The 11,730-nt window shown below is 37.3% G+C and overlaps 2 protein-coding genes across 2 annotated transcripts; both read left to right on the top strand.

Annotated features, from left to right (window-relative positions):
• The first annotated feature begins 651 nt into the window (after positions 1–651).
• On the top strand, positions 652–1,333 carry LOC116131313 (disease resistance response protein 206-like). The gene has a single exon (XM_031416980.1). The coding sequence runs from the start codon at positions 652–654 to the stop codon at positions 1,207–1,209; it is 558 nt and encodes a 185-aa protein (XP_031272840.1). The 3' UTR covers positions 1,210–1,333.
• Positions 1,334–3,058: 1,725 nt separating this feature from the next.
• Positions 3,059–3,646, top strand: LOC116131315 (disease resistance response protein 206-like). The gene has a single exon (XM_031416982.1). The coding sequence runs from the start codon at positions 3,089–3,091 to the stop codon at positions 3,644–3,646; it is 558 nt and encodes a 185-aa protein (XP_031272842.1). The 5' UTR covers positions 3,059–3,088.
• Positions 3,647–11,730: the final 8,084 nt, after the last annotated feature.

The following is an 11,730-nucleotide window of genomic DNA, read 5'->3' as shown; positions in this document are numbered from 1 at the left end:
AGGGTGTATGATCAATTTACTTTTTATTAAATTGGATGCAATATTTTTCTTAAATCCGCTTGAATTTGATTGAATTTTAGTTTGTGTAGATTTTATTGATTGGATTTTAGTTTTCTATATATTGAGTTGCATCGGATTGAAAAATCTAAAGTATAAAATATATACTAGGATCATATTGGATTTAATTAAAAATCCCAAGGTATTTATACTAATTCATGCCTCCATTTGGACCAATAGGATTTGAGAAGGAAAATGGACTCTCTTCCGATTGGCTCCACTTGCATTAGATAATTCTGCAACTTAAATTACCCAACTCCATTTGCGTAGAATCTTCCAAATTCAGCTTGCATCTGGAATTTGTTGAATTTGGAATTGTTCAGCTTTCTGACATCAAATCAGTTCCACCTCTATTAGATGATTCTGCAACATAAAATATTAAACTTCATGCAAGCCTGCATCAGATAATCCTGCATAGAATATATCCATCTAACATGTAGATCAGAAAGAAGTGGACCCAGTCTAGGAGATAATGAAGGAGTCGTGGAGAGCCAATAACTCACAACAGTATAAATATATCGACACCAGGGCAGCTATCCTCAAACCATACATTTCTTGCATTTCTGTCACATATATAGTTAGCTGAAAAAAGAAATGGGATCTACCAAACTCATTTCACTTCTCTTCTGTCTCCTGTTGATCGTCTCTACCTCTTCAGCCACTCAAAAAAAGAAATCACGCAAGCCTTGTAAAACGCTTGTGGTCTACTTTCATGACATACTTTACAATGGACAGAACGCGGAGAACGCAACTTCAGCAATTGTAGCTGCACCGGCTCGGGCCAACAAAACTATCTTAGCTGAACAAAACCATTTTGGCGACATAATTGTGTTCGATGACCCTATTACCTTAGACAACAATCTGCATTCAACCCCAGTTGGACGTGCACAAGGGCTTTATTTATACGACGGGAAACAAACCTTTAGCACTTGGTTTGGTTTCTCTTTTTTGTTCAATTCTACGGAGCACAAGGGTATTGTAACCTTTGCTGGGGCTGATCCATTCTTGGAAAAGACTAGGGAGATTCCCGTGATTGGAGGAACTGGTGACTTCTTCATGGCTAGAGGTATTGCCACTTTCATGACTGATGCCTTTGAGGGGGAAGTATATTTTAGGGTTCGCGTTAATATCAGTTTGTATGAATGCTGGTGATTTCTTGACCCTTTTTAATTCAAATAAACCATGATCAAGCATAAGAATAGTAATGTATTATTATTTATTATTAATGTATTTCATAAATAATAATGTAATGGCTTCATATTGCAGATTAATGAAATTCGAGTTGATGAATATATAGTTGCATTATAATTTACAAGTTGTTATTTATTTTGTGAATTGTGTCTCTATCAGTTTTATGTGGGGATAAAGAAAACAAAACAAAACCTTAAATATTGGGAATTGGGATAGCTAGTGCACCATAACTTGGCATTTACTATATATATATATATATTCGCGGTCTCCACCAAAAATCTTATTAAAGATGGCTCAACAGAAATGGTTTTGAATATATGCAAGAATTTCATAAGGCGGCAATATGACAAATATAAGAATTTCATATATGTAATTATATAAAAAGAGTCACATTATATATGGTACATTAGAATAAGATAGAATTATAATTAAAATAAATATAAAGCATAGCACTGCATATGCAAACCAATTCTGTCAAAGTCTTTTTACATGATAAAATGAACAACGTTATTAATAAATTGGTATAAGTTTAAAAGTAAATTTTCCTTTAAGGTACAAGGTACAGGAGAAATCTTGAATAGAATAATAGCTCTTGCTTATGCTAAATAGGCCGGAATGCAGTCTCATGCATTATGTCATTACATATCTAAAACAACGCATATGCATCCATTCCAGATCTTTTGATTTTTTGTGTTTATATTTTTCTTCGTTCCATCTAAATTTAAAATAGGGATATATTATATTCAATGCTCCTTTCACATTCAAAATTTGAATTCTTGATCTTTTATCTTAGTTAATTATTCTATTTAGTTTGGTATGGATAATATATCCATAACTTTGGTTGAAATCGAGCTTGCAAATGGCCATTATTAATTATTCAAAGGACACTCTATTTTCCAAGTCAATGCACATGATTGTATTTTATATTGCAATTATTCCTCAGAAGAAAAACCATCGATAGTTATGAAAACGTGGGCGACTATATTAGATGTATTGTATCATTATTCATATTATAGATACAAATTTCTTATATAAATAGTCAAATCCATGTCTTAGGTATGATTAAATAATAAAGACTAAAAGGAAAGAGTGCAGTTACATATATAAACTCTCTGTAAATACATAAAGAATAACAACTGAAAAAATAGAAAATAATAACGACAAAAGAAGATAGCTTGTTATAGTAGAATTGTAAATCCTTGTATTCAATTATCATCAATAAAATTATCTTTCCGTTTGCGAAAATCTTTCTCACAAGCTAGAATGCATGCAATCTCATTATGTTATTATATATGTGTGGTTTTGAGGCACCAAAGCGAAAATTATTGGCCGGCCGATCAATACAATTATGCAAGAGACTTTTATATTTTGCCATGAGTAAAGGACATATTCCCACCCAAAGTTTAGTGAAATCCAAGTTTGGTATCACTGGTTTCATAAATTCTAAATTCTCACCCTTAAATAAATGTTGTTAGTGAGTTGTGACATAGGGACAAATTACCCTTGGACCTTCTTTATCTTCATCTCCCCTCCTCTTCTTCACAGTCCATTCCAAATCACCCCATCCCAAACCACCACCACAGCCGGCCATTCTTCTTTCCCCGCAACACAAAACAATCAAAATAAAAAATCAAACAAAATACGAAGACACAGACAAAATACAAAAGCAAAAAACTAAATAAAAAATCAAACAATTCAAAAATCAATTCCACAACCATATCAAACTCCAATTTCAGCTGATTTCACAACAGTATAAATATATCGAGACCAGAGCAGCTATCCTCAAAGTATATAATTCTCGCATATCTATCACATATATATAGTTATCTGAAAACAAGAAATGGGATCCACCAAACTCATTTCACTTCTCTTCTGTCCCCTCTTGGTCATCTCTACTTCTGCAGCCACCCAGAATGAGATATCACGCGAGCCTTGTAAAACGTTTGTGGTCTACTTTCATGACATACTTTACAATGGACAGAACGCGGAGAATGCAACTTCAGCAATTGTAGCTGCACCGGCTTGGGGCAACAAGACTATCTTAGCCGAACCAACCCATTTTGGCGACATAATTGTGTTCGATGACCCTATCACCTTAGACAACAATCTGCATTCAACCCCAGTTGGACGTGCACAAGGGCTTTATTTATATGACGGGAAACATACCTTTATTACTTGGTTTGGTTTCTCTTTTTTGTTCAATTCTACTGTGCACAATGGTATTTTAACCTTTGCTGGGGCTGATCCATTCTTGGAAAAGACTAGGGAGATTCCGGTGATTGGAGGAACTGGTGACTTCTTCATGGCTAGAGGTATTGCCACTTTCATGACTGATGCCTTTGAGGGGGAAGTATATTTTAGGGTCCGCGTTAATATCAGTTTGTATGAATGCTGGTGATTTGTTTGCCCTTTTTAATTCATAAGGATAAATAATAATGTATTGGCTTCAATTCGCAAATTAATGAAATTCGAATTGTTCTTTTTTCTGTGAACTGTCTCTATCAGTTTTATGTGGAGATAAAGAAAAGAAGAAGAAAACCTTAAATATTGGGATATCTAGCGCCTTAACTTTGGTTTTTACTACGTATATATAATTATTGGGTCTCCAGACTCTCCGCCAAGAATCTTATCAGAGATGCATTTCCACCAAGAAAGGATATTTCAGTTATTGGAGGAACTGCTGACTTCTTCATGGCTGAGGAATTGCCACTTTGATGACTGATACCTCTGATGGAGAAGTTTAATTTCGGCTCCATTTTGGGCCTTTTGCTTTTATATATGCTTCGTCTATGATACATTTTATTTGTTTTACATCATTCTCCAAGAAATTGATGTTTATTTGTAGATGCAATAATGCAGAGGCTGATGTATTAATATCAACCAGAGCACCCTTGGATTAGCTTTGGTTTGCCCTCTGTGATCGGTGAACCAGATCATGATCCAAATTCAGGTTGAATATAACTAGCACTACACTAATGATTTGTGATCAAACACAATTGAAAAACAGAAAATTAAAGAAACTCTGCATTCTCCAGGCATAACTAAACTGTTTTATTAACAGATGGATAGATTAGTGTGTTAGTTTTTGAAACGTTTGGTAAATCATTGATTTTTCCGTAATTTTCCCATTAAACATCGGAGGTGTTTATCCGAGCTAATAAAAATTAATTTATAAGCAATAAATGCTTATATAAGCATTTAAAATTTTAAGAAATTACGTGATTGGTTAAAGTATTTATAAGTGACTGATAAGTAGTTGACGTATTTGGTAAAATATGGCTCATAAGTATATTGTATTATAAAATGACTAAAAATGATACTATATTAAATAAGGGTATATTATAGAATTTTAAAATTAAACAAGGATAATGTGGTAATATACTTGGTCAAACTCTGCTTATAAGTAAAAAAAAAAAGTTGGAAAAGTACCTCCTCCAACTTTTTTTTTTTTTTCTTATAAGCTCAACTTATAAGTTCAAAAAAGTTAATAAACAAACATGTCAGTTTAATTTTAGAGCTTATAAGTTTGTTTGACCAGTTTATAAGCTTAGACAAACACCTCCATTATAAATATGTCGGCTTGTCATTTTTCCCAACTGTTACTAACCGACGTAACCGTTACAACTGGAGGGTTTCTTTATTAACGAACGACTTGTAGGTAGATATTTTAAGCCATGAACGACAAACCGCTCAAACATCAGCTTGGAAACCGACTTAGGGGGTGTTTGTCTAAGCTTATGAAAATTAGCTTATAAATAACAAGTGATTATTAGCTAATTTTAGCTTATAAACATTTGAAATTTTAAGCAATTACGTGTTTGGTTAAAGTATTTATAAATGACTGATAAGTAGTTGACGTGTTTGATAAAATGTGGCTTATAAGTACATTTTATTATAAAATGACTAAAAATGGTACTACATTAAACAAGGTAATACTATAGAATTTTAAAATTAAACAAGAATAATGTGGTAATATACTTGATCAAACTAACTTATAAACAAAGTGTTTATAAGCAAAAAAAAATAAAAATACCTCCCCTAACTTAATTTTTTTAACTTATAATCTCAAAAAAAATTATAAACAAATAGGTCGTTTAATATTAGAGCTTATAAAACTAATTTGATCGGCTTGCAAACAGCCCTTTATATCCTTGATGGGGTTATCTTATCCATGACTGTTATGGTGAAAGTAGGTAATTTTGGGAAGAAGATAAAAGGCTGAAAATTTATTGGCGCTATGCACAGATAGCTTATCTCTCTATCTTCTGTGTATTGACAGTTGCAGAAAGAAAGAAACAGAACCAAAGGTTCAGAGTCAGTGAGAGTGTGAAAGCCATGCGAAGCATAACGCTCTCATGGAGCGTTTTGAAGGCACACTATTTGCCTTCATCTCCTAAACCTTCAAAGTCTCGTAGCGCCCGTTTCTTTTCTTTCAACAATTTCTCCAAGAACCACTCTTCGAAGCTCTCCCTTCGCAACCTAAGTCTCATTTTTTCCAGGTATTTCTATTGAATTTCGTAACTTCAAGAGCTGAACGAATCATTTTAGTTAAAAATTGAAATGACAAGGTTTTTCTTATGTAGGGACTCCAGAAAGTGGTGTGACAACAGAAGTGAGGAGTGGTTTGGGCGCTCTCTACAGACAGTGTTAGAAAATCAGGATGTCCTTGCAAGTTTTCTTAGCAATCTTGTTGTTCTTCTTAGTTTTATAAAAAAATTTGCTATACATTTTAGAGAAATTCGGGAGTCTTTCTGGATATTGACTGTAATAAGTGTGTGGTATGAACAATTAGAGTTCAGGGAGGAACTTTGCACCGTCTAGAATCTGCCATGTTGCCCTAAGACAGAGAGAATATGATTGTCACCAACCCAACAGATTCAAGTTTTGTCTGTAAATAAATGAGGTCCGCACACCTGTCCAAGCCCCAGATAATTTGAGGACATCTATTAAGTTATCAACCAATAGGACGTAAGGAAGGACTTGCACGGCACCTACCCACTTGTAGACTTGTAATCATTACCTTGAATTCAGCAGCTATAAATAAAGGACTCTCTTTCACAAAATTAGGATCTCTGATTTTCATAATCACAAATAGCAAAGACAACACACGGGAAAGAGACTGGCTTAATATTTCTCTCTGAATACACAATCCTTGTACTTCTGTTTGCTGTTCATGATCTATTGTAATTTGTCTAATAACCAGGAACACTTATATAAAATACAACAATGGATGTAGGAATCGCTTTGTTATAACCTTATCTTCACTCAAATTAATCACGTGTAATTTCTAAGACTCTCTTAGCACTTTGCACGTGCGAGGTCGTTAGTGTCAAAATCACGCATCAACAGTTTCGTGCTAGAAGGAGGGCAAGATTTCACATCAGCTCTTCATCCAGTATTTTTAATTGATCAATCAGTTTTACTAGTAAACTTATAGCTCGAGGTCTTGAAACCAAGCGCGCTATCACCAACAACAAGGAGACCTCCCGAGTTTAGGAGATTACTCCTCCCGAAGTAACTTCACCTCCCCAAAGTACTACGATGGGTAACCCCTCAGCTTCTCAGCCATATCTGGCTATCATAGATTATTTGAAAAGGTTTAACAACACCTTCAAACGATGAACCAAAGATTAGATTGTCTGGATCAGGTCGTGCCACCTAATATTGATAAGGCGGTACCATCTCCAAAAACGCTAGTAGGTCGTGCTAAAGCGTAGAAACGAGCAAAAGCTCATACCGCGCACACTATAGTGCGCAAAGAAAAGGGAAAGCAAGTGGCTAATCATGGGCCGAAAGGCTCTAAAGGGCTAGGGAATAATGGTCGCAAGACAAAGAGAATACATGTAGCTTTGCGACTTGGCAATATGTCACACTGTGAGCCATCTCATGCCACAACGGAAACGCACCCCCACAAGAGTGCTTGGCAAGGAGATTCCTACCATCGCCAGAATGATGGTCCTGACCATCGCCGCGAGGGAAATATCCATTGTCCGTGGGTCAGTTCTGACCACCACGAAGATAGGGAGAACTCTCCAAGCCATTCAGTGCCTTCACAAGGCTTCAGCTAGCATGTGTCAAGGCACGTCGAAGGCTCTGGCCAAGGCAAGGAAGATTCCGACCTATAATCCTTCCTTGATTGCAATCGTAGGGAATGTACCTACATTGCGAAAAGTGATCCCCAGAGGGCTCCACTTCCTCAAATAGAAGAGTTACAACGAGCTCTGGATCAACTTAGAGCTCAACAAAATGAGCGGGGGTAGGTCACTGAGGTGTCTCCCTCTTCTCCAGTAGTTTTGACTGCTCCTCTCCCATTAAGATTTAGAATGCCCGAGATAAGAGCATTCGATGGGAATTCGGATTCACAAGATCATCTCTATGAGTTTAACAACCTCATGGAGCTTCACCAAGTTTCCAACTTGGTGAAGTGTTACTGCTTAGAAATGACTCTGACTGCCCATGCTAAACATTGGTTCAATTGCTTCCACCAAGGTTTATCAACTCGTGGCAGTAGATGAGTTCGTTATTTTTTAGACACTTCCAATCCAATCGGAAGTTCTCAATACTGTTAAGCTATCTCAACAATATATGATAGGAGAAGAATGTATCTCTCTAGTCCTACATTGACATATTTCACAGGGAACTGAATAAGGTGGCTTATACACCTGAAGATTCAGTTCGAACTCTAATTATTGTTGGAGTTCGCCTGCAAACTGACCTATGAAAGAAACTACAATCTAAGGACAATATTTCTCTCACTCACTTCTTCAACCTTACAAAAAAATATCTAAGAATAGAAAGTTCAGTGACAACTTTAGGTCGCCACGACCACAAGCCTTCAATCAGCGCTCCCAGTTGGAGGGAGAAAAATCAGGGGAGAGTAGTAGAAGATCTAATCGTAAATGGGCTAATGACGATCAAAGATTAGGAAAGAAACAACGCTTTGAGCCCAAGAAATCCTATGCCCAAGTTCCTTGTCGTGATCGCAACCGAGATCTATTTACTTCGCTCAATGCATCAGTTTCAGCTATTTTGGATAAGTTAGAAGAAGCTAATATGTTTACAGAGCCAGAGCCCATGAAAAAACCCACATCTACAAGAAACAGCAAAAAATATTGTTGTTACCATTAGGATAATGGGCACCATACCAATGAGTGTCGAGCTCTTAACTAGGCAATTGAAGACCTCATTCAAAAAAGGTACTTCAAGGAGTATGTTGATGGTCTAACTCCCACAAGAGAGAAGGATCAAAAGGGTGATGGAAAGAAGCGTTGAGGTCGCAAGGGTCTCTATCTAGTAAGGACTGTCTTTGTAAGACTGCATATTGCTAAGAACTTTCGAAGTGCTCAGGAGAAGTATGCTTGAGAGGCTCGGCATAAGCCCTTAAATGTCCTAAATCTGGCCACGACCTAGCAAGGTGCGCAGAGAAGAAGAGATTACCTTTTTAAAAAAAGACGCGATACGACTACATCACCCTCATGAGGATGCACTGGTCATGCAGCTGAAATAGGAAGGTGCGAAGTCCACAGGATGTTAGTGGACAATGGGAGCGTCGTGAATATCTTGTTTCAATGAGCTTTCGAGGAAATGCAATTAGAAAAGACAGATTTGAAACCTATCTCCATTCCTCTATATTGGTTTATAGGAGATCGTCCGATTCCTAGAGGAACAATTTCACTTCCTATCACTTTGAGACAGACCCTCGAAATGACCAAAATGACAGAATTTCTACTAGTGGATTGTCCATCAACTTTTAATGGCATCTTGTGACAACCTCTACTACAGGATTTCAAGGATGTCACCTCCATTTACCATCTAAAGATGAAGTTTCTCACTCTGATAGGGTGTGAGGAAGTCAAGGGATCTCAGCGTAAATCTCGTGACTGTTATGTTAGAGCAGTGCAGATGGCATGCAAAGGGAAAGGGAAAGGGAAGCATGTAGGTATTCTTAAACAGGCAATGGCAATCAGTAGGATCGAACTACAGCCTGGTCCAGTGGAAGACAGTATTGATCCTCTTGTTCAAGAGGAGTATTCCCATATGGGCCAGTTGAGACTTTATCTAAGGTTTATGTCAACTAGAGTAAGCCAACTCGTGTACCGAGAATCAAAGCAATCTCAGCTCTCAACTCGCACTTGATTTAAAGAGCTTCCTCAGACAAAATTAGATGTTTTTGTATGGACTCATGCTGACATGATATAGATTTGCCCGAATGTTATATATCACGCACTTAACATTGATAGTTAATTCAAACCAATTTGCCAAAAGAGAAGAGCTATGGACCCAGAACGCTATGTAATTCTTAAGGTTGAGGTGGATAAGCTCATCTCAATCAAGTTCATTCAGGAAGCTCATTAGCCTAGTTCAGTTATTAATCCTGTTTTGGTGAAAAAAACCCAACGGTAAGTGGCGAACTTATGTTGATTTCATGGATCTCAACAAAGCCTGCCCAAAAGACAGTTTCCATCTGCCAAGAATTTATTAGCTCGTTGATGCTACTTCCGGGCACAAGCTGTTAAGTTTTATGGATGTCTATTCGAGTATAATTAGATTTTGATGTTCACGTCTAATGAGGAGCATACTTCATTTATCACAGATCGATGATTGTACTACTATAAAGTTATGCCCTTTGGTCTGAAAAATGATGGGGCGACCTACCAGCATTTGGTTAACCATATATTTTCTAAGCAAATTGGAAAATCAATGGAGTTCTATGTCGATGGAATGCTGGTCAAGTCACAAGTCGGTTCAGATCACATAGCTAACCTCGCAGAATGTTTAATATACTCCGTAAGGATAGAATGAAACTTAACCCTCTTCAGTGTTCATTCGGAGTATCCTCCGAAAAATTCCTGGGGTATATGGTTAACCATCAAGCAATTGAAGTCAACCCCGAGAAGATCCAAGCTCTTCTAGATATGAAAAGTCCCGCCAATCGGAAACGAGTTTAGAGCTTGAATTAGAGAATAACGGCTCTCAATCGCTTCATATCAAGAGCAACAGATTGTTGTTTGCCATTTTTCAATATACTCAGAGCCAATAAGAGATTTGAAAGGACTCTAGAGTGTGAACAAGCCTTCTAGAGCATAAAAGAGCATCTTAGAAAACCATCTCTTCTGTCCAAGCCTTTTCCCAAGGAAATTTTATTGCTCTATTTGTATGTCTCTCGGTATAAGGTCAACACAGCTCTCATTCGGGAAGAGGATATAATTCAGTGGCCAGTGTATTACATGAGCAAACGATTACTAGACGTCGAATCAAGGTATCCAGAAATGGAATGATTAGCTTATGCCTTGCTGATGGCTTCTAGAAAGTTGCGACCTTACTTCCATGCCCACACTATTTATGTATCGACTAACTATCTACTTAGACAAGTCCTCTAAAAGCCAGAAGCCTCGGGTAAATTGCTCAAGTGGGCTGTGGAACTAAGTTAGTTCAATCTGCATTATAAACCGAAGCAGCTATTAAAGGACAAGTTGTCACTGATTTTATATCAGAGTTCTCTTATTAGCCAAATCAGGAACCCAAACAGCCAACTAATGAAGTCATCCAAGAAACTGTTTGAAACTTGTCAACTTTGAGTCTTTATGTTAATGGGTCTTCTAAGAGAAGAAGAGTCAAAGTTGGTCTTCTACTCATTAGTCCTAAGGGAACTCGCATTTACGAAGCCCTTAGGTTCGGATTCAAAGCTGTTAGAGTAGATGCCCTACAGCCAATCAATTATTGTAGAATTGACTTTTTGTAATAATGTTCATTAATCAATAAAAGGCATTTTATTCTATATCGCGTAAATCATTATTATTGCAATATGTATTGATATATGTCCTTAGAATGGTAGAACCGTAACGAGGGTATCAAGTGTTTCAAATCTGATAGTGAGAACCCTATTGAGCACATATAGTGGCCATTCTAGAAATGCGTAGCCCCAGTATTATTCTGAAGTAAGGGCACACATAATACGGTAAGGCTATCATAGTGTTGAACGACCCTGTCAAAAGGCAGTGACTGCTCACTTGTCAAGGTGTTTGGTGACAACCTGGTGCAACACATGGGTGCTTGTTGTAGGCGATTACACTGTAGCAGTTCATTGGAAGACCCACCAGAGGATTCCATGTGGATGGTAACCCAGTTGTATGGAATAAATCCTCTAACAAATGGTGGGGTATGTGATCTTAGACTTGAGATCACGAGCGCCTTTGCACCGATGGTGCAGTTTGACACTAGCCTAACGCAGTTCTTTTCAGAGCTGTCAATACGATGGTGATTGGCTGCATCAAGGAGTGTATCAAGACTATGGTGGATTGACAGACGATTCATCACCTCGGGTACGGGAGAAGTTATCTCACGGCGCAATTCAGTATATGGCAATGACACTAAAACTGTGGCCACAGTGAGATTGAGTTGTTGCTCTATCCAGTTTATAATACGGGTCATTGGTCGAGAACTGAATACATAATATCGAGAGTAACCAAGGTTGACACTATT

Source organism: Pistacia vera, unplaced genomic scaffold (genome assembly GCF_008641045.1).
Source record: "Pistacia vera cultivar Batoury unplaced genomic scaffold, PisVer_v2 Contig230, whole genome shotgun sequence".
Classification (NCBI taxonomy): domain Eukaryota; kingdom Viridiplantae; phylum Streptophyta; class Magnoliopsida; order Sapindales; family Anacardiaceae; genus Pistacia; species Pistacia vera.
Note: the sequence above shows the minus strand (reverse complement) of the source record. Positions and strands in the feature narration are given on the sequence as shown.